The 23,839-nt window shown below is 40.2% G+C and overlaps 1 protein-coding gene across 7 annotated transcripts in view; it reads left to right on the top strand.

Annotated features, from left to right (window-relative positions):
- EFCAB11 (EF-hand calcium binding domain 11) overlaps positions 1 to 23,839 on the top strand; it is a 180,511-nt gene that overhangs the window by 6,142 nt on the left and 150,530 nt on the right. For all 7 annotated transcript variants that reach the window (XM_081227562.1, XM_081227563.1, XM_081227566.1 and 4 more), the window contains exons 4-5: positions 12,738 to 12,839; positions 13,710 to 13,800. In XM_081227562.1, the coding sequence (XP_081083688.1) occupies positions 12,738 to 12,839; positions 13,710 to 13,800 (193 nt within the window). The remainder of the gene's footprint in view (positions 1 to 12,737; positions 12,840 to 13,709; positions 13,801 to 23,839) is intronic.

The raw sequence follows: 23,839 nt of genomic DNA, 5'->3' as shown, positions 1-23,839 counted from the left end.
GGTTTGGTTCTTTTAATTTTAGTTAATTAATGTATTCATAAGCGTATGTTTATTGCAGGAAAATTTTCAACCACTGAAAAGCATAAAGAAAAAATGTTGCTGATAATTTCAACATCCCATGGATGATCTAGGTTTTCTGACTTGAGCAGCTGAGTGAGTGGAAGTGGCACTTCCTGAAATGGGAAGACTAGGGGAGAAGATTTAGAGTTTGGGCAGTGCAAGAGTTAAATTGTGAATATGTTGAGTTTGAGAGGTTTCCGTCAATGATGTCAAGGCAATTGAGCTGTATGAGTATGGAATTCAGAGGAAAGATCTGGGCCACAGAAATAAGTTTGAGAGTCATCAGCGTTTGGATGGTTTTGAAGCCATGTGAGTGGATGAGACCCCTTGAGGGAGAGTGTAGACTGAGGCCCGTAGGAACTATAACCATTAAAAGTCAGGTAGGGGATGAAGAGATGGCAAAGGAGACTTAGGAGGGGCAGAGGGGCCAGAGGAAAAGCAAGAGTATTTGATCAAAAGCCAAGAGAAGTGACTATTCCAGGGAAGAGGTATGGTCGACAGCATCCAATGCTGTTGAAAGGTTAAGTAGCAGAAGAACTGAAGAGGATCCGTGGAGCTGGCAACCCGGGGGTGTCGGGTGATTTTAGGAAGAGCAGTGTCAGCGCGTCATGGGGGCAGAGGCCAGGCTGCAGTGGTTTGAAGATAAAGGGAAAGTGGCAAAGTGACAATGTGAGTAGAAAAGTCTTTCAGTGGGTCCAGTGGCTGTGGTTCAAGAGCTGTTTGCTTTGCTTTGTTTGCCTTTTTTTGGAACATGAAGACGATGTTTCTAAGCTTAGCAGAATGATCTAGTGAAGAGGGGAAAGGCAGATGAGACAGAGAGATAACTACCTATTGTTTGAGGAGGTAGGGTCCAGAGCATGCTGAATTGGCTTTTCAAAAATTACTTTTTGGGGGGATGTAATTTAAGGCTTACAGAAAGTTGCAAAATAAAAATAGTGCAGAGAATAGCTGTATATCCTTTAGCCAGATTCACTTACTGTTCATATTTCACCCCATCTACCTTCTCTTCTGCACTTTCTGCCACTTCTCCATCCTCTCACTGAGCTGTCCATAACCACAGCACACCCATCATACGTTTATATTGATACTTGTCTTTATCTGCTTTACCGTCTATATTGCCATGTTGTCACTTGATCTGCTTTACCGTCTATATTGCAGTGTTGTCACTTGATCTAATTATGTCCTTATTAACATCTTTCCTCATTTAATACAGGAATTAGTCCTTGGTATCATGTCTCTTTAGCCTCCTTTAATCTGGGATATTTCTATAAACATTTTTTTCTTTGTTTGTTTTTTTGCCTTTTTTTTAAAGAAGATGTTGAGGGTAGGAGTTTATTAATTAATTAATTTATTTTTGCTATGTTGGGTCTTCGTTTCTGTGTGAGGGCTATCTCTAGTTGTGGCAAGCGGGGGCCACTCTTCATCACAGTGCACGGGCCTGTCATTATCGTGGCCTCTCTTGTTACGGAGCACAGGCTCCAGATGCGCAGGCTCAGTAGTTGTGGCTCACGGGCCTAGTTGCTCCGCGGCATGTGGGATCCTCCCAGACCAGGGCTCGAACCCGTGTCCCCTGCATTAGCAGGCAGATTCTCAACCACTGCGCCACCAGGGAAGCCCTTTTTTTTGCCTTTTTACAACATTGATATTTTTGAGGAAATAGCCCACCCCTCATGGTTTCCTTTTTTTAGGAACAGCCCTCATCTTGTGTTTGCATGACGTTTCTCTGTAAGTAGATTGAGGTTAAGCACCCTCAGCCAGAATCCTATGTGGGTGATATGTCCCTCTCAGTGCGCCACATCTGGGGGCACACGATGTCAGTCTGTCTCTCGTAGATACTAATTTTATCACCGGTCAAAAAACATTGTCGGATTTCTCCATTGTATTATTTCTCTTTATATTTTCTTCCCTTGCAACTAATCAGCAGCCTATGGAGAGACACGTTCGACGTTGCAGATATTCTGCTTCTCATCAAAATTTCTGCCTGGATTTGGTATCCATTTATGATTCTTGTCTGATCCAGTATTTGCCATATGATTGCAAAGTAATGATTTTATAATCCCTGTGCTTCTTTCAGTTAGCCCTTGGCATTTTTACTATAAGCAAGAGACTTCCCGTCTTCTTGATTGATCAATATATCTCTCCTTTATCAGTATGGACTCATGAATTTGTATGTTTTTAATGATTTATAATTCATTACTATACTTAATTATTTTAGTGCTCCACTTACCACAGATTTGGCCATTGAGTGCCTCCTTGAGCTGGCTCCTGTGTCCTTTAGACTGGCTTGACTTTTTTCTTTTTAAAAATCTTTTTATTGGGCTTCCATGGTGGCGCAGTGGTTGAGAGTCCGCCTGCCGATGCAGGGGACACGGGTTCGTGCCCCAGTCCGGGAAGATCCCACATGCCGCGGAGTGGCTGGGCCCGTGAGCCATGGCCGCTGAGCCTGCGCGTCCAGAGCCTGTGCTCCGCAACGGGAGAGGCCACAACAGTGAGAGGCCCGTGTACTGCAAAAAAAAAACAAAAAACTTTTTATTTATAAATTTTGGATTTACATAAGAGTTTACTAGATTATTTTTTGGATACAGGTTTGGTATCACATATTAAACATGACTTTTCGAACAATGTTATTGCTAGGAGAAGTTGTTTTTGACATACTCCCTAACTTGATGGAATTTCCCCAGGCTTTAAATTTCATGTTAAAAATTTTCATGCTTTCAAAGTATTAAAATGTTATTTCTTTGCTGTTCAATTTAGGTTGTAACTTCTTGGTGAAGCCTTCCTTACATATTTTCTCTGGGTTTCTATGTGAATATTCCAGTCTATAAAGATTTCTGTCTTCTGGCAGAAGGATTTCCCGCATTTTTTGCATTGTTAGGGTTTCTCTCCTTTAGGAGTCCCCTGAGAGTCAGTGAGTGATCCTGTCTGGATGCATGTCTTATGCTGCTCTTGCTTATGTAGTGTTTCTACATAAATACGCGTAGTTTGCCAAGAGCACTCTCACATTCCTTATTCCCCGAGATCTTCTCCCTTATGTGTGTTCTTTGGTTCTGAATTAGGGATTTGACTTCACACGTAAGGTTTTCTTTCCTTAACCAGTTCTTTGATGTACAGACAGGTGTTATTCTGGAAGAAAGGTTACCCACGTTCTTTACAGGTGTAGTGAGTTCTCTGATGGAAAGGCTGACTTCTGAAAAAACCTTCCACACTCAGTATCTTGAGTTTTTCCCCCATGTGTATTAGCTCACATTTAGTAAGATATGACTTATACGCATGTGTTACATTCATATGGTTTCTCTATGGGTAATTTGATGTACACTGAAGGGTAAATTCTGGCAGAAGGTTTTTCCACCTTCATTACATTCTAAAGGTTTCTCTTGAGTGTGAGTGCACTGATATAAAATGAGGACTGGTCTGTGGCAAAAGGATCTTCCAAGTATGCGGTTGTTAGTTTCCTCCCCTGCCTTTTCTTTTTTTCTGATGTTTGAGAGAGGGTTGACTTGAGGCTGGAGATATTTTGTAAATTTCATGAACATTTCCTCTCCTTCCTGAGTTCTCTAATGCTTGGATTTGGACTTCCTGCAGAAACAGTTCTCACATTTTTGCAGTCATGGAGCTTCCTTTTAATGTTAGTTCTGATGTACATTAAAGCTTTAGGTTTTGAATGAGGTTCTCTACATTCCCTTCATGTGGCCTATCCCACACCTGAGTTCTCTTATGTATAATGAAGACTGCCTTATTATGGGACATCTTCTCAAATTCATAATAGTCTAAGGATTGCTTCAGAACTGGAGTTTCTGATGCTGAAAGTAGGCTTCCCTATGAGGACTTTCCGACTTTGGTGATGTGCTCCGGGACCTGCTCCCGTATGCACATCCTTTGCATTTAATATCAGGGATATTATAGGTACTCTCATATCCACTTCCCCATCAGATTAGGATGCTTCCTGTCACAGCATCTTTTCCTAATAATTAATTTTTAAGTATATTTCAAAAGGTTACAAAGTAAATTAGTCATCCGAGAAATTCAAGGGAAGATTGGGTTGGAGGAACGAGATCAAAGTGTAGGTGCTTTGTACCTTGCTCCAGAATTACTGTGGAAGGGGTTTCCTTAGTCTACAAGCTTCCAGGCTTTTCCCTTCCTCTTCTGGTCCTGATATCAACAGCAGATTAACTTTCTCAAAGCATCACTTTCTTCATGATTAAAGGAGTAGACTTAGCTTCAATTCATGTCCCTTTGAAAGGGGAGACTCAAGACCACAGACCTCCCAGGGAAAGAGTAAAATAGCCATCTTAGCAGGAAGTCACTGCTGAACTCTGAATGCTGCTAACATAAAATTTGTTCATTAGGACTGTTAGTAGTGAACCAATTTCAGACCAGCTCCTTCTTTTCTCCCTTTCAGTGACATGAGTCACATTTACACGTTATTTTTCTTACAGGAAGAGTTTATACACAGATTATTTTACCAAATATATTATCGAAGAGAGTTTATACACAGATTATTTTACCAAATATATTATCTCTCTCCTTAATGTTTTGATCTTGAAGAACTGAAAGGTTGGCCTTGGCTTTCTGGGAGCTATTTATTCAGGTAATCAACTTCCCACAGTTCTTCTGAGTAGCTGTGACTTGGGAATTCTCCCACTAGGTGTAGCTCTTCTTACATTCAGACAAGGTTGTGCCGTATCTCCAGCATGCAACCCCAAAGGACCCTCCACACACAGCCCATTTGCTGCCCAGCTTCCTGGGGGAAGGTCCAGACTCACATCCTGGATTGAGCCTGACTGGGCAGAGCCCTCACGATGCACACATTTCACACAGTACCTAAACCTGGATGCCCAGACCCTGCTTCCCAAGGTCTTTCTAAAAGGTGGGTCGTTTCTGTAGAGGTTCCTTGTGAAAATTAAAAAGAGTGAAAAGTTAAGACAAAGCCATTAGAAGGGTAGGATGTCTCAAGGAAAGTCACACTGGGAGAATTTGAGGGCAGCCAGAATGAGTAGCAAAAAGGTGTTAATGACATTTTTAATGCCTATAACTTAACAAGCACATGAGTATCAGCAAAAACTGTTTAGGCACCAGGAACAAGGAATTATATTAATGGGAGGAAAAAAAAAATCAAGCCGCTTGTTTAAGGAAGCAGCAGATCAGTGTTGGGATTGGTTCCAATACACACTATTGCTACCTAATTTTAGAGGGTTTTATTTCTGTTCTCTAAGGGTATAGAACATTTCATATCTCCTCTAACTATAGAAAACGAAAGAAGTTTGCAACTAGAAGAGCCTAGAAAACAGTCATATATTTCCTTTTTTAAAATGAGGAAACTGAGCTCCAGAGAGGAATAAAAATTCTTAATCCTAGCATTTGATGGTTCTTTATTGGTTTATAAGATACTTTTACATGTGTTACAGTATTTATTATTATTATAGATAATAATTATAGCTTTGATTCCTTGAGTGTTTACCATGTGCAGACTCTGTGATGAGTATTATGCATGGATTGTTAAATTTAATACAACTCTATGTTAGGATTATCCCATTTTATAAGTTAAAACAGTCCTGAAGCTTAGAGAGGTTAAGTAATCTGTGCAGGGCGGCAGACCACAGTAGTATAATCTCCAAGCTTACCCTCTCAACCATTTGATAAACCCTTCCCTTGAGGTTAATAGTGTCATGGATCATATTGATGGAGCTGAGGCCAGTCTTCATTGTCCTGGGAACTTAATGAATGAATGAGTCGAAATCAGGAGTGGGTGAGTACACAAAACACAAATCACAAGGTTCTGTGCAGCCGCTAGAGGCTGCTGTCAAATTTGGTTCCGAGCTACTGAGTGTCCAGATCAAATAGGGAATCACAACCAAGTGCAGAAGTCAGCATCCACACCACAGAAACTCCTTTTCTAGAGAGACATAGTTTTCCCCAATGTGGGATATTTCCCCCACGATGTCTCATGGAGGAGAGACTAATAAGTCGACACTGGTGTCCACAAACTGTTCAATAAATACAACAGTGAAGTCTGTAAGGCCGTTTCTTGAACTTTCTTCAGCATAGGCCAATGGTTTAATGCCAAATGTGTCTGGGCAGTTCTATGAAGGGCAAGACCATGTGTGATCTCAGATGGTTTGACTTCACTGTGGGATAAATCGTAGAGCATTTTATATGAATAACAACAGCTAAGATTTATAAGACTTGTGCTTAATCTGCCCGATGCACGTCGCCCTACTGCATTCTCACACAGCTGTCTGTGTTTTTATCCCAGATCTATATAAAATATGCTTGAGGGAAAAAAAACAGAACAAAGTATATCAGAATTTTGTTTCCACTGGGTGATAAGATCATGCTTTTTTCCCCCCTTTCTTTCTGTTTTTTTATATTGTTGCCCTTTCAACACTGAACATATTTTACTTTCATACTTAGAAAAAAAAAGCTTTCCAGGAGCTTACTTTTAACCTGCAACTTTAAACAATGGAAAAATCAAAGAGATTGATTCATTACAATGGTGACGATGGACTGTTTTGACTCAGTCATGCTATCCAGGGTCCGTTTAATTGAAAAATAATTTGTGGATGATGAGGTTAATGGCTTTTATTTATTGCTATCTTGGCTGAGTTGTTTTGAGCCAGATAGTTGACTATAAAAGTATTCTTTTCCTAAATTTAAATGTCTGTTTTCTAGTCTTTTAAGTTATATTGTAAACACATTTTTTGTATTTGTTTTGTGTATATTTTGTTGTTGGGGGCTCCTACCTAAGGAACTGAGGCCACGGCATAGCAGGTATAGCAGGCTGTTGTTTGACTTCAGATTTCAGTTGACCTCTTTGTTCATTTCTATCAGCAGGAAACACATACACATTATACTTATCTTGAAATCATAGGACCATTTTGTGGTATCGCCCACAGATATTCCCCTCTCAATTAATGTATTTAATTCCCCATTTAAAGATGATGAGTAAGTTTCCTTGTAGGGGTAAAAAAGAATTAGGAGACACTGACCTAAAGACACTTTTTAAAAATGTCATATTTGATAGGGAAGATTAAAGAAGTATTGTCACTTCCGTGATGGCCAGATGTCACACGAACACAATAGACAAGAAGACCTGTAAGAGTTTCGAAGGGAGCGGCCCTCCCTTCCTGCCCGAGGTGTGGGCCAGAGCCGGATGTGGAAGGCTGGGTGGGGTTTGCAAAAGGTGGAGAAGCAAAGAGGAGAATAGGGAGAATGAGTGAAGGCAGATGCCAGCTGCGAGCTTGTCCTCCAGCTGCTGGTGCTGCCTGTGCTCTGCTGGTGCCAGCGTGGATGCAGAACTCCGTGCGAATTTAGACTTCCCTGCACAGTCCACACCCATGCAAACGTTGCCTATCATATCCTGGAGACTTTGCCGAGGTGTTTGTTAATGGCCCAGAGGAGGGGCTTTATCACTCACCACTCGCCCTCCATCACAGGTCCCTCCAACACTTTCTCCTCCGCAGGGTCTCTGCACGCTAGCCCTGTGGGGTTTCTCCTACAGACCCCCTACCCCCAAGCGTCTCACCCTCTTCTCTCAGATCCCTGCTCCCCGTTTTACAGCGCGCCCTCTTGCCGGTCCTCCCCTCAGATTTGCAGGCCCAAAGTGCTCCTCAGCTGTCCCAAGTCCTGCTGGAAACGGACCCCCCCCCGCCCCCGCGGAGTGCTGCTTTCTCGCGCTGCCGCGGGGAGTGCGGTGCGCGCCGCAAGCCCCCTGCCCCCCAGCGAGCATCCCTGATGGAAGCTGAGAGTTGGAGAGGGGGAGATTTAAGGACCAGTTTACCTGGAAGGAAGAGTGAACCTTTAAACTCCAGAATAAGGGATCCGGGCTTTGCACTGATAACGCTGAGGAACCTTTGAAGGGTTATGAGCAGGAGATGGGCATAATAAAAAAAGATGACGATTTCTGTCCACGTTTGGTAGGAATAAGGTTTCGTTGGTTCAGATTTCTTTATTCCACTGTAACCTGTTTTTACTGTTCCTCATTTCCCTCCCAATGATAGAGTAAAACTTGCTTTCTTCCATTAAGGTGGATTCTTTTCTCTTCATGCCCCTAGTCTTATACGGGTAGCTGGAAGAAAATATTAGTCCTCTGAATTTACTTACCCATCTTACTGTGACAACTCACTGCTCTGGATGCCATGAAAGCTCTTCTGTCCTTACAGTCTTTTTATGCAAACACATTCGATCCTTTTTTTTTTTTGTCCTGCATGGCCTCCAGAAGTCATAATCTGAATTTTATTTCTCAAACTAGAAAAGGCTTGCATTATACCTTTTAAGAGGCCACTTAATCCTTTTAAGCCCTCAGTTTTAGGCATTTTCAATCCCTGGACAGATGAATAGATGGCCCAGTGACTGTGAGCCCTCTCTTTTCTACTAAATCCAGGACCAGACTTCCAGTCTAAAAAACTTGGCATTTTTATTATTTTCTCCTTCATTCTCCCAGATTTATTGCAGTTTCTAATTCAAGCTCACTGTGATAGCCAGAAACTAGATGACTACATTTTCAAGAGGATTTCTCTCTATGCACTGACCCTGAAGCTTAGAACTGTGAGCCACAAAAAAAAGAAGGAAAAAACAACTTTTGAGGAAAAATTTATATAGTTTTATTGGACTTTTTGAATATATCCACCCCTGTGGTGAAAGATGATTACCTTCCTAGGAAATTGCTTAAAAACAAAAAAGGGGGAAAAGATAACACTTCTCTATATGATATATCTGTATCACATGTATTACGTAGATTGGAAAGTAAAAAATATATATATTTATTATAGAACATGAAGAGTCCATTTCGCCAAGAGTAGTTTATAAAATGGAAGGGAGTGCTTTCAGTGATAATGGAAAATGCACAGACTTGCAGAGTCTGGAAGGATTCGTAAAGAATGTTGGTCCCAGTGGCCTTTGAGGCTTGATCCTCAGTCCTGTGTCCTGTGGGGGGCACTTGCAGAGGCACTGCTGGAGAGGGAGTGAGGAGCCCACCTCACTGCAAACCGAATAGCTTTGCCTTCATCTCTACACACTGGGCGTTCCTGTTTTAGAAAGGAGAACCTTTCCTACAGCTAAAACAAAGTCAGAAAACTACTGGTAGAGTCCAGCTACCCAGGCAACTTCTGAACACCTGCAGATTAATAATGAACACAGATAGACACATAGGTCTACGTCGTTCCTGTTGTGATCCCAACGTGTAGCTACAGCAAAGTGTGTTTAGGTAACTTTTATTACTGGAACAGTTTACAGAGAGACCCAACCTCGTATTTGGAATTAGAATGTTCTGAACATACTTTCACTCCAGGGGTGGACACAGGTGATGCATTTCTCATTGCGTATGAAATCTGGTGGCAGTAGAATTATGGAAAGTCTTTGTGAAGCGGTAATTTTAGGTTTGACAGCAGGTGGAGCTAGTAGTAGGAACTCTATTTCTAGGCCATTGAAACAGCAGTAAAACATATAAAACTTACATTCATGTGTTTGCATTACAGAGCTGTAGGAATAGCAAACCTTTATGCCTTGGCTTTGGAAAGTGATCATACTACTACAACATGAGAGCTCAGCTGAATGGAAACTTCTCTGTCCTTTTTAGAAAAGGGACTTGCATGGTATTGAATGCATTTGTATGTGTTGCCATCGGAGATTAAGACAAGGGGATGGGGATGGGGCAGTGAGATATGTTTATGTGGTTTAATATTGACTTTAAAAAATAAGGTATACGAGGGCTTCCCTGGTGGCGCAGTGGTTGAGAGTCCGCCTGCCGATGCAGGGGACACGGGTTCATGCCCCCGCCTGGGAAGATCCCACATGCCACGGAGTGGCTGGGTCCGTGAGCCATGGCCGCTGAGCCTGCGCGTCCGGAGCCTGTGCTCCGCAACGGGAGAGGCCACAACAGGGAGAGGCCCGCGTACCGCAAAAAAAAAAAAAAAAAAAAAAAAATAAGGTATACGAGCCTGCAGGAAAATAGTGTGAATGAACTTGATTACATAAATGGAGTTATTTGTATTATTAGATGGTTTCTTCTTTTTAAGTGGTAATAAACATATAGTTGAAATCCACATATATTTTCTCCTAGGAAACACTAAAGAACATGTGCTTTTTATCCCCCAAGATATGAAATAAAGACCTGACTACTTTATAGCCCCAAATACGGATGAGTTTTCTGAATATGTGGTTTAAAATGTATCATTCACCACTCATGCACTTTTTTTTTCTTGTGAATCTGAATCACACATTGAACCATGGAACTGTGCTTTTTTTCTTATCGTTTCCCGAAATCAGATGCAATTAAATGAAGAGCGAATATTATGCATTCATTTCCTTTTCCTCTGAATTTTGTTTGTTTTTTACTGTATCATAGGTATTAAGAAATTGGGGTTTCTAAAATGACGATTTTGCTGGCTATGTGAATAAATAGAGACCTACTTTTTGGCATTAATTTACAGTTATAAGAGCATTTAAAACACATTTTAACGCTTTTTGCTGAAAACTAGAAATAACGTCTTCCTATGATTTTATTTACTTATTCAACAAACATGTGAGGAATGCCTCCTACAAGCAGGTATCTTACTAAACACTGTGGATAAATTTTGACAACAGACAGTCCTTTCCCTCAGTGTGTCTCAGGCAGACGTGTGGCCAAATAGTTACCATAGGACCCGATGCGAATGGAGCTGCATCACTGCACATCCTCCACTGCCATGGGGGAAACGCTAGTTCCATACAATGTGTATTTATTGAGCACATGCCAAGCACTCTGGTAGGTGCCAGGAGATACGCCTGCTGCTGCTTTCTTGACTTTTGCTCTTGGTTGCCTCCGAAGCATCAAGCAGCTAACATCTCCAAATTGCAACTCCATCTCAGCACCACCCCCATCCTGCTTCCCCTCATCTTTCTCATCTCTTTAAATGACTCCTCAAACCACCTAGTCCTCGAGCCAGAACCTAGGGCTTATTCTTGACATCTTCTTTCTCATGCACCACGTCTAACCCTCCATCTTTTCTGCAGTATGTCTGGAACCTTCCACTGCCCTCTGTTCCCGCTGCCCACACCCTCGTGACCACATCTCCTGCCAGTAGGATCCTAACGAGTCTCCTTTTTTATATTTTGCTTTCTCCCCAGTCCTTTTTCAAAACAATAGCCAGAGATCTTTCCAAAATCTAAATCAGATCATGTCACTTCTCAGTTCAAACTTTATTGACTTCCTATTGCAACTGAAATAAAAATCAAATTATTTCCCGTGGACCACGAGGGGCTGTGCATTCGGGCCCCTGCCCACCTCACCAACGCCGTCTTCACCGCATTCAAGCCCCTGTGGCCTTGGCACGTGCTCTCTCCACGGCCTGGAATGCTCTTCTTCCCACCTTTAGCCAGTTGGTATCTTCTCATCATTTAGGTCTTAAATAATATTAATATTTTAAAAATATTACCTCCTCTGTGAGATCTCTCCTTCCCCAGAGTCTGCTCTACGGGAGGATTTCTGTGATGCATTTTATACCCTCCTGTTTTCCCCTCGTTGCGCACACCACTGTTTGTAATTATATGTACGTTTGTAACTGAACCTGTATCATCACCGTCTGTGTCACTAGACCAGTGACCCTTGGCACTGGAATCGTGCGTGTTCTCTTTTCCCCTCTATTCCCAGAGCTTAATGCAGTGCCTGGCACCCAGTGGGTCCTAAAGAGTTGTCAGAGAATCGCTTAAACACATAAAGATAGATGGACTTTTTAAATTTCTGAATCTTTAACTACAAATAAGAAAAATGTGGAAAATTAAGAAAACTATTTTCTACTTTTTAAAAAACCATCGGAACTATTTCAGGGAATGTGTATAGTTCAGTATACCACACCAAAATATTCCCTTTTGGAAAGGGTGCAAGTTCTTAAAAATTAGCACGTGGTTATTGTGTGATATGGGGCTATTTTTAAAACAGTGATACATTTTTAAATGGAAATCCTGACTTATGAAAACGAACTGCTCTTTTTAGATATTTAGGGCTCAGTTCACTAAAATGTTTAAATTCTTGGCTGCACTCTTTAAACCTACTACAAAGATCACATTAGAATTCATTTTAATAGACATTGTAAGCACAGTAGCCAATCTCATATGATCACGCTGGGCTCTTTTATTATGAGAATCACAGGAAGCAGAGCCTGAGACTGCAGAACAGTCATGGGACGTAGCTAAGGCTGGGGACAGTGCCAACGCTATTGTTTATGGAATGTTCTCTCCACCTTTATCTGCGGTATGCAGTTGGTATTGACTTTTGAGAAACTACTTCTTCGCCCCGATCTCCCAGCTGGAAAAAAACCTGTCGTAATGACATCTGGCTAGGAAAAAAGGGATCAAAGACGCAGAAGGAAAGAAAATTATGAGCCCTTATTTTATAAGTAGTTTCGGGCCTGTCTGTTAGATCTGTCACAGGGAAGAGTGTCATACTTTTTCGAGGTCATCATCTTTTATCTCCGGGAAGAGCTCAGTGAGCTCCGAAAGTGTCTGCCCTTTCTGCCATCGATTGCTAATGTGGAGTCTACTTAGCTTTTAAGAAAATGTCTTTTCAGCTTTAGAGATCTTTATGAATAAATACTACTCACCAAAATTAAGATAACATTTGTTTGTGGTAGTATCACTTTCCGTTTATGTTTTGTTTCCTTCTTAAAGAGGAAGACAGTAAATTGTTTTTCTCCAACTTTCAGGGATATTACTTAAGGAGTTTTTAGACATTGTAAGGAAAAAGAAGGAAGTTCAACTATATCGGAATGAAATAAGACACATCTTCACAGCTTTTGACAGGCACTGTAAGTATCTTTAAAGTGTTTTGATATAAAAAATGGCTATTAAGGAACTGTGAATGGGATCATACTCAGTAACTAAAATAATACACTTGGAAGGTTATTTTACTGTATTCATTAGCTATTACCTTAGATGTTGGTGTACATTTTTTTTCCTCCGTCACAATCTTCAATTCTTGACATTTACGATGGGTGAAATAATTTCTACAGTTATATAATTGTACAATACTTATGATTTGCCTGCAATGTAATGGGGACAACAGAAGGGCTGGCCGTGCGGGGATATAGGTGAAGAGATACTTATGGAAGTTTGGGAGACCATGAGGCCTGTTTTTCCGACTCCTCCTTTGACCCACACATAATTGGAGAAATTGTTTTCCCATGCTGGGGTGGCCCAGAGGAGTAGCTTCAGACCCCCTCCCCACAGAACACATGGTTGAAAGACTTGTGGAGTCCAGGTTCAGTATTTTGGCTTCTGTAATGGTTTTCCTCTAAATAATAATATAGTTCTAATACCAAGCAAGAAAAAAATGTGAATTTTGAAGAATGAATTATTTTGGCAATTCACAAAGACTTGAAGCCTAATGCCATTGTTGCAGTGTCTGTCCCTTAGTCCTTTACCTGGGACTCAGGGAATCGGCAAATGATGGGGCTGGAAGAAACCAGCAGGAGCATCTGGGGCTGTACTAAGGGAGAGTATTACTAGATTCTCAAATTCTTCCAACAAGACAATCTCAGATTACCTTATATGTAAAATCAACTATAAATTACTGCTTTTCTCCTAGTAATAAAGTCTCACGCATATGTTATGGCTGAAATAGCAGTTCATGGGGCTGATAGAAGTGTGTAAATGTTATGTATTCTGTTTTCAAATAGATCGTGGATATTTAACTCTGGAAGATTTCAAAAAAGCATTTAAGCAGGTGGCTCCCAAGTTATCAGAAAGGACTGTTCTCGAGGTATTCAGGTAAGCTGCCAAAATCTTTATGTATACCCACCCCTTGATTTACCATTTGCTTTTACAAGTTTTCAGTTTTATGGAGAACATTCATTTATGCTTATTTTTACTAGTGAACATTTTCATCTCACAGCATATTGTCATGATCCAGGAGAGAATTTTTTTTTTTTTGCAGTACGCGGGCCTCTCACTGTTGTGGCCTCTCCCGTTGCGGAGCACAGGCTCTGGACGCGCAGGCTCAGCGGCCATGGTTCATGGGCCCAGCCGCTCCGTGGCATGTGGGATCTTCCCGGACCAGGGCACGAACCCGTGTCCCCTGCATCGGCAGGCAGACTCTCAACCACTGCGCCACCAGGGAAGCCCCAGGAGAGAATTTTATAGTTAGCTATTAGTCCATCCACACCTTGACAGTGGGCTCTAAAGTGGGTGGAGTGCTTGCATACTAGGAATGTGCAAAAATCATTTGTTAGTAGGGGTGGAGAGGAGCAGAAAGAAAGGAGAACTTCTTGGTATATTTATGTATTGACCAAACCCCCGCCCGAAGCTTTATTAATATTTAACATGGATGCTGGTGTTCTCCCATGGTCTGTATTTCATCAGACACGGGTTACAAATGGTCCTTGAGTTGTCTGGAGAGTAGAGTTGGGTTGATCAGTGGTGGCCCCTCCTTCGTTTGTTTTCAAAGTTATAGACCCATGTTGCAGTTCACACACACCTGATAAAGTAGATTTAAAGATTATGTTTTCTTAATAAACTAATTCTGACAAAATGGGCAAGTGGCTTAAAAGCAGTTTCCGTTAGGAAACTGCAGATTGAAAGTGGTAAGAACAGTGTAAGCACATGCTTGCAGAGAAAATTGCAGAGTTGCCTCTTCTCTGACTGCTAACATGAGTTCCTCATCAACCCTGTTACCAGGTGTGTTAATTAGGGTTTCGTACAGCAGTAAGAGCCAGAAAACCCAAAACAACAAAGCTCAAAAAAGAGAGCAATAAACACAGGAGAGTCCAGGGCTGATTTGGTGGCAACACAGTTGTGAAGGACCCAGATTCCTCCTCTCTTGTTATTTGGCTGCCTCAGCATCTGGCTTCTCCCTCTTGCTTCAAGATGGCTCCCAAGGTTTCAGCCATCACACCTGAATTCCACCTAGGTAGGCCAAAAGGGAGCAGAAGATATGCCCCTCCTTTTAAGGCTATCCATTATTTCTTCCTACATCCCAGTGACCAAAACTTAGTTCCAGGGCCACGAATAGCTACAAGGGGGAGGTGGGTCTGGAAAATGTAGTCCCTGCTTTGGGCAGTCATGTGCACTCAAATGGAGTTTCTGATACTGAGGAAGAAGGAGAGAACAGATATTGGGGGACATCTGGCAGGTGTTCCCATGTGGATAAAAGTAATTTCGTGAAATCTGACCGGAAGCCAGCCCTACTCAGTAGAAATGATCAAGCAGGTTATTTGAAATAAGGATCTGCACTCACTGTCATTAACAGTGACATATATGAAGTTCTTCTGCTGCATCATTTGCAAGCAGATTATTGAGCAAGCTATTGAAGAGCAAGGGAGTTCAAGCCAGGCGCAGACAAAGTGCCTGAGGACAGTATTACTTAGATGATTCCAGAACATCAAGACCTTTAAAATATAGTAGCATCTTTGTGCACACTTTGTGATGAGAAGAGTAATGAAAGTCAACGTATTTCTACCACATGGTAGTGGTTTTTCACAAAAAGAATTACTTCACTTTACTTTTACAAAAAGACACGTGTCGGTCTTCCCTGGTGGCGCAGTGGTTAAGAATCCGCCTGCCAATGCAGGGGATATGGGTTCGAGCCCTGGTCCGGGAAGATCCCACATGCCGCAGAGCAGCTAAGCCCGTGCACCACAACTCCTGAGCCTGTGCTCTAGAGCCCACGAGCCACAGCTACTGAGCCTGCGCACCACAACTACTGAAACCAGCGTGCTTAGAGCCCGTGCTCCACAACAGGAAAGCCACTGCAATGAGAAGCCCGTGCACCGCAACAAAGAGTAGCCCCTGCTCGCCGCAACTAGAGAAAGCCCATGCACAGCAATAAAGACCTAATGCAGCCAAAAATAAATAAATAAAACAAAATTAAATTAAATTTAAAAAGACAAAGTGTCCAAATTTGCTGACCTTTCTGTGTTAAATGGTTTCAGGAGGTGCCCCCTTGTACCACATGTGTAATTTTGAAAAATCCACTTAAATATAGCCGTTCAAGGTACAAGCCGTCTTTTAACAGTGAGTGGAAAAATAACTGCTTCTCAAAAGAAATCTACGTTATTGGGAGAGCATTTTTGAAAATAGATATTTGGAAATGTGATTCTGTTTTAAAAAATGTGTACACCTATTGAAACCTTCATACCTGCATGTTTAATAAGTTAAAAATGGAATGTTCTAATCTGGTGAAAAAAAGTCATACAGAGTTTCAGTGGTTTAAGAGAAAAAAAAACAATGGTCATGAAGAACCTAGGAGTAAGACGGGAATAAAGACACAGACCTACTAGAGAATGGACTTGAGGATATGGGGAGGGGGAAGGGTAAGCTGGGACGAAGTGAGAGAGTGGCATGGACATATATACACTACCAAATGTAAAATAGATAGCTAGTGGGAAGTAGCCGCATAGCACAGGGAGATCAGCTTGGTGCTTTGTGACCACCTAGAGGGGTGGGATGGGGAGGGTGGGAGGGAGGGAGACGCAAGAGGGAAGAGATATGGGAACATATGTATATGTATAACTGATTCACTTTGTTATAAAGCAGAAAGTAACACACCATTGTAAAGCAATTATACTCCAATAAAGATGTTTTAAAAAATGTAAACTATTTAAAGTAAACTCAAAAGAGCTTATTTTTATTATAAAGTAAATAAAACTCTTAGAACAGTTTCTGGTAAACAGTAGGAACTCAATAAATGTAAACTATTTTATTTTTAGTCACATAACTGCCCAGATAATCCATAAAATTTATTGATCATCCTCTAAAAAAATAAAAATAAAAATAAATAAATAAAATAAAAATTAAAAAAAAAAGTTTCAGTGGTTTGAGAGCACAGGTTTTTTTTTACATCTTTATTGGAGTATAATTGCTTTACAATGGTGTGTTAGTTTCTGCTTTATAACAAAGTGAATCAGTTATACATATACATATGTTCCCATATCTCTTCCCTCTTGCATCTCCCTCCCTCCCACCCTCCCTATCCCACCCCTCTAGGTGGTCACAAAGCACCGAGCTGATCTCCCTGTGCTATGCGGCTACTTCCCACTAGCTATCTATTTTACATTTGGTAGTGTATATATGTCCATGCCACTCTCTCACTTTGTCACAGCTTACCCTTCCCCCTCCCCATATCCTCAAGTCCATTCGCTAGTAGGTCTGTGTCTTTATTCCCGTCTTACCCCTTGGTTCTTCATGACATTTTTTTTTCTTAAATTCCAAATATATGTGTTAGCATACGGTATTTCTCTTTCTGACTTACTTCACTCTGTATGACAGACTCTAGGTCTATCCGCCTCATTACAAATAGCTCAATTTCGTTTCTTTTTATGGCTGAGTAATATTCCATGGTATATATGTGCCACATCTTCTTTATCCATTCATCCAATGATGGACACTTAGGTTGTTTCCATCTCCTGGCTATTGTAAATAGAGCTTCAATGAACATTTTGGTACATGACTCTTTATGAATTATGGTTCTCTCAGGGTATATGCCCAGTAGTGGGATTACTGGGCCATACAGTAGTTCTATTTTTAGTATTTTAAGGAACCTTCATACTGTTCTCCATAGTGGCTGTATCCATTTACATTCCTACCAACAGTGCAAGATGGTTCACTTTTCTCCACACCGTCTCCAGCATTTATTGTTTCTAGAGTTTTTGATGATGGCCATTCTGACCGGTGTGAGGTGATACCTCATTGTAGTTTTGATTTGCATGTCTCTAATGATTAGTGATGTTGCACATCCTTTCATGTGTTTGTTGGCAATCTGTATATCTTCTTTGGAGAAATGTCTATTTAGGTCTTCTGCCCATTTTTGAATTGGGTTGTTTGTTTTTTTGATATTGAGCTGCATGAGTTGCTTGTATGTTTTGGAGATGAATCCTTTGTCAGTTGCTTCATTTGCAAAAATTTTCTCCCATTCTGAGGGTTGTCTTTTGGTCTTGTTTATGGTTTCCTTTGCTGTGCAAAAGCTTTTAAGTTTCATTATGTCCCATTTGTTTATTTTTGTTTTTGTTTCTCTAGGAGGCGGGTCAAAAAGGATCTTGCTGTGATTTATGTCTAAGAATGTTCTTCCTATGTTTTCCTCTGAGAGTTTTATTATGTCTGGTCTTATATTTAGGTCTTTAATGCATTTTGAGCTTATTTTTGTGTATGGTGTTAGGAAGTGTTCTAATATCATTCTTTTACATGTAGCTGTCCAGTTTTCCCAGCACCACTTATTGAAGAGGCTGTCTTTTCTTCATTGTATATTTTTGCCTCCTTTATCAAAGATAAGGTGACCATAGGCGGAGTGGGTTTATCTCTGGGCTTTCTATCCTGTTCCATTGATCTATATTTCTGTTTTTGTGCCAGTACCATATTGTCTTGATTACTGTAGCTTTGTAGTATAGTCTGAAGTCAGGGAGCCTGATTCCTCCAGCTCCATTTTTCTTTCTCAGGATTGCTTCGGCTATTTGGGGTCTTTTGTGTTTCCGTGCAAATTGTGAAATTTTTTGTTCTAGTTCTGTGAAAAATGCCATTGGTAGTCTGATAGGGATTGCATTGAATGTGTAGATTGCTTTGGGTAGTATAGTCATTTTCACAGTGTTGATTCTCCCGATCCAAGAACATGGTATCTCTCTCCATCTATTTGTATCATCTTTAATTTCTTTCATCAGTGTCTTATAGTTTTCTGCATACAGGTCTTTTGTCTCCTTAGGTAGGTTTATTCCTAGGTATTTTATTCTTTCTGTTGAAATGGTAAATGGGAGTGTATCCTTAATTTCTCTCTCAGATTTTTCATCATTAGTGTATAGAAATGCAAGACATTTCTGTGCATTAATTTTGTATTCTGCTACTTTACCAAATTCATTGATTAGCTCTAGTAGTTTTCTGGTGGCATCTTTAGGATTCTCTATGTATAGTATCTTGTCATCTACAGCTTACTTCTTCTTTTCTGACGTGGATTCCTTTTATTTCTTTTTCTGCTCTGATTGCTGTGGCTAAAACTTCCAAAACTATGTTGAGTAACAGTGGTGAGAGTGGGCAACCTTGTCTTCCTCCTGATCTTAGTGGAAATGGTTTCAGTTTTTCACCATTGAGAATGATGTTGGCTGTGGGATTGTCAAATACGGCCTTTATTATGTTGAGGTAAGTTCCCTCTATGCCTACTTTCTGGAGCGCTTTTATCATAAATGGGTGTTGAATTTTGTTGAAAGCTTTCTCTGCATCGATTGAGATGATCAGATGGTTTTTATCCTTCAATTTGTTAATATGGTGTATCACATTGATTGATTTGTGTATATTGAAGAATCCTTGCATTCCTGGGATAAACCCCACTTGATCATGGTGTATGATCCTTTTAATGTGCTGTTGGATTCTGTTTGCTAGTATTTTGTTGAGGATTTTTGCATCTATGTTCATCAGTGATATTGGCCTGTAATTTTCGTTTTTTGTGACATCTTTGTTTGGTTTTGGTATCAGGGTGATGTTGGCCTCATAGAATGAGTTTGGGTGTGTTCCTCCCTCTGCTATCTTTTGGAAGAGGTTGAGAAGAATAGGTGTTAGTTCTTATCTAAATGTTTGATAGAATTACCTGTGAGGCCATCTGGTCCTGGGCTTTTGTTTGTTGGAAGATTTTTAATCACAGTTTCAATTTCAGTGCTTGTGATTGATTTGTTTATATTTTCTATTTCTTCCTGGTTCAGTCTTGGAAGGTTGTGCTTTTCTAAGAATTTGTCCATTTCTTCCAGGTTGTCCATTTTATTGGCATAGAGTTGCTTGTATTAATCTCTCATGATCCTTTGTATTTCTGCAGTGTCAGTTGTTACTTCTCCTTTTTCATTTCTAATTCTATTGATTTGAGTCTTCTCCCTTTTTTTCTTGATGAGTCTGGCTAATGGTTTATCAATTTTGTTTATCTTCTCAAAGAACCAGCTTTTAGTTTTATTGATCTTTGCTATTGTTTCCTTCATTTCTTTTTCATTTATTTCTGATCTGATCTTTATGATTTCTTTCCTTCTGCTAACTTTGGCGTTTTTTTGTTCTTCTTTCTCTAATTGCTTTAGGTGTAAGGTTAGGTTGTTTATTTGAGATGTTTCTTGTTTCTTGAGGTAGGATTGTATTGCTATAAACTTCCCTCTTAGAACTGCTTTTGCTGAATTCCATAGGTTTTGGGTCATCATGTTTTCATTGTCATTTGTTTCTAGGTATTTTTTGATTTCCTCTTTGATTTCTTCAGTGATCTCTTGGTTATTTAGTAGTGTATTGTTTCGCCTCCATGTGTTTGTGGTTTTTACGGATATTTTTTCTGTAATTGATATCTAGTCTCATAGCGTTGTGATTGGAAAAGATACTTGATACGATTTCAGTTTTCTTAAATTTACCAAGGCTTGATTTGTGACCCAGGATATGATCTATCCTGGAGCATGTTCCATGAGCACTTGAGAAGAAAGTGTATTCTGTTGTTTTGGATGGAATGCCCTATAAATATCAATTAAGTCCATGTTATTTAATGTGTCATTTAAAGCTTGTGTTTCCTTATTTATTTTCATTTTGGATGATCTGTCCATTGGTGCAAGTGGGGTGTTAGGTGAAAGTGGGGTGTTAAAGTCCCCAACTATTATTGTGTTTCTGTCGACTTCCCCTTTTATGGCTGTTAGCATTTGCCTTATGTTTTGAGGCAAATGCTCCTATGTTGGGTGTGAATATATCCAATTGTTATATCTTCTTGGTTTGACCCCTTGATCATTATGTAGTGTCCTTCTTTGTCACTTGTAATAGTCTTTATTTTAAAGTCTGTTTTGTCTGATATGAGAATTGCTACTCCAGCTTTCTTTTGATTTCCATTTGCAGGGAATATCTTTTTCCATCCCCTCACTTTCAGTCTGTATGTGTTCCTAGTTCTGAAGTGGGTCTCTTGTAGACAGCATATTTATGGGTCTTGTTTTTGTATCCATTCAGCCAGGCTATGTCCTTTGGTTGGAGCATTTAATCCATTTACATTTAAGGTAATTATCAATATATATGTTCCTATTACCATTTTCTTAATTGTTTTGGGTCTGTTATTGTAGGTCTTTTCCTTCTCTTGTGTTTCCTGCCTGGAGAAGTTCCTTTAGCATTTGTTGGAAAGCTGGTTTGATGGTGCTGAATTCTCTTAGCTTTTGCTTGTCTGTAAAGCTTTTAATTTCTCCGTTGAATCTCAGTGAGGTCCTTGCTGGGTAGAGTAATCTTGGTTGTAGGTTTTTCTCCTTCATCACTTTAAATATGTCCTGCCACTCCCTTCTGGCTTGTAGAGTTGCTGCTGAAAGATCAGCTGTTAACCTTATGCAATTCCATTGTATGTTATTTGTTGCTTTGCCCTTGATGCTTTTAATATTTTTTCTTTGTATTTAATTTTTGATAGTTTGATTAATATGTGTCTTGGAGTGTTTCTCCTTGGATTTATCCTGTATGGGACTCTCTGTGCTTCCTGGAGTTGATTGACTATTTCCTTTCCCATGTTAGGGAAGTTTTCAACTATAATCTCTTCAAATATTTTCTCAGACCCTTTCTTTATCTCTTCTTCTTCTGGGACTCGTATAATTCGAACGTTGGTGCGTTTAATGTTGTCCCAGAGATCTCTGAGACTGTCTTCAATTGTTTTCATTGTTTTTTCTTTATTCTGCTCTGCGGTAGTTATTTCCAATATTTTATCTTCCAGGTCACTTATCTGTTCTTCTGCCTCATTTATTCTGCTACTGATTCCTCTAGAGAATTTTAAAATTCATTTATTGTGTTGTTCATCATTGTTTGTTTGCTCTTTTGTTCTTCTGGGTCCTTGTTAAATGTTTCTTGTAGTTTCTCCATTCTATTTCCAAGATTTTGGATCATCTTTACTATCATTACTCTGGATTCTTTTTCAGCTGGCTGACTATTTGCTCTTCATTTGTCTGGTCTGGTGGGTCTTTGCCTTGCTCCTTCATCTGCTGTGTGTTTCTCTGTGTTCTCATTTTGCTTAACTTACTGTGTTTGGGGTCTCCTTTTTGCAGTCTACAGGTTCGTAGTTCCCATTGTTTTTGGTGTCTGCCCCCAGTGGGTAAGGTTGGTTCAGGGGCTTGTGTAGGCCTCCTGGTAAGGGGGACCGGTACCTGTGTTCTGGTGGGTGGAGCTGGATCTTTCTGGTGGGCACGGCTGCATCCGGTGGTGTGTTTTGGGGTGTCTGTGAAGTGAGTATGGTTTTAGGCAGCCTCTCTGCTAATGGGTGGGGTTGTGTTCCTGTCTTGCTAGTTGTTTGGCATGGGGTGTCCAGCACTGGAGCTTGCTGGCCGTTGAGTGGAGCTGGGTCTTAGCGTTGAGACGGTGATCTCTGGGCGAGCTCTCGCCGATTGATACTATGTGGGGCCTGGAGGTCTCTGGTGGTCCAGTGTCCTGAACTTGGCTCTCCCACCTCAGAGGCTCAGGCCTGACACCACGCAGGAGCACCAAGACCTTTCTCGGAAGTCTGAGGTCTTCTGCTAGCGTTCAGTAGGTGTTCTGTAGGAGTTGTTCCACATGTAGATGTATTTTTGATGTATTTGTGAGGAGGAAGGTGATCTCCACGTCTTACTCCTCCGCCATCTTGAAGCACTCCCTCTGTTATGGTTTTATTTTCTCCTTATGTTTCTTTCTTGAGCTATATCTACTGATGTTTCATTTTGTTATTTTGCTGTATCTTATTATTTTATAGTTTCTCCCCTAAGCCCTTCTGTATCTACTTTCATCTCTCGTTTTAAGGAGGTGTTTGCTTTATTGGGGAAAGTAGTTTTTGAGGTTTTATTTTTAATGGTTGATTGCTTGGGAGCTGCTAATTATAGATTTTTTCATGTAAATTAAGAAAGCAAGTTTTCTAACGAGGGATGGGTTTTGAGGAATGTTTCTTTCTTAAAGCAAGAGGTGATATCTTATGTAAAAAACAAAAATTGGTACTGCTTTATATTACCTCTAAAGGTATTTTTAAAAAGGCTTAATGTTTTTAACTTTTGAGATTCCTTTCAGTATTTAAAACTTACAACGTTGCTTTCCACTTAGAGTTGATAAGCATGACTTGTGTACCTGTGCACTAAAATAACTGAAACTAATAAATATCATGGATGACGTTTCATTATTATTAAGAAATTCTCTGGAAATTCTCTTGAAGAACTTTCTTTTCTTTTGTCCTACCCACTACAAATGGCAGAAGTTTAAGAGGTACGAGAACTGAGTAGTGCTGTTTGTCCAATGGAATGAATCTGAGCTAATAGGCTGTTTCTAGCACTGAAAGTTTAAAACAAAAAACATCTTTTCTTCTTTAATACTAATAGAACATAATAAAAACTTTGTGGTACTTTTTTTTTTTCTTAAACATTCAAAAATCTTTAGTGAATCTAAAAAGTAGTTAAAACTGTTTAACCTGGCTCTCCAACATCTGGTCCCCTTCCCAAACTCATCTTTCATTCATCATCCCAAATTCCTGTATTTCCCTTTGCATAATGCTTGTTCCTTTGAATATGTGATGTGTATTTATGCTGCATTCTGTTGCTCTTGCCAGCAATGCCTTTCTCTACTTCTTACCTGTCCAAATTAGACCTATCTTCCAAGGTCCTGCTCAATAAATACACACAAAAAAGTCTTTTTTTCTTTACATTGAACAGCCTTTTCTCCTTTCTCTGAATTTTGATAGTACTATGGTTGTGTAATTGTTTCAGTCATCTACTCAATAAACAAAAATACAGTATTTACGATTATCTCCATAAAATATTACAAGCTCTTTGAGTTTACAGATTTTTCTGTAACTTCCACTGTTCTCAGCATGTTGCCTTATGCATTCTAGTTACTTAATAAT

This window comes from Mesoplodon bidens (genome assembly GCF_964165515.1).
Source record: "Mesoplodon bidens genome assembly, chromosome: 3".
NCBI lineage: Eukaryota > Metazoa > Chordata > Mammalia > Artiodactyla > Ziphiidae > Mesoplodon > Mesoplodon bidens.
The sequence above is the reverse complement of the archived record's forward strand: the minus strand, read 5'-3'. Positions and strand labels throughout refer to the sequence as shown.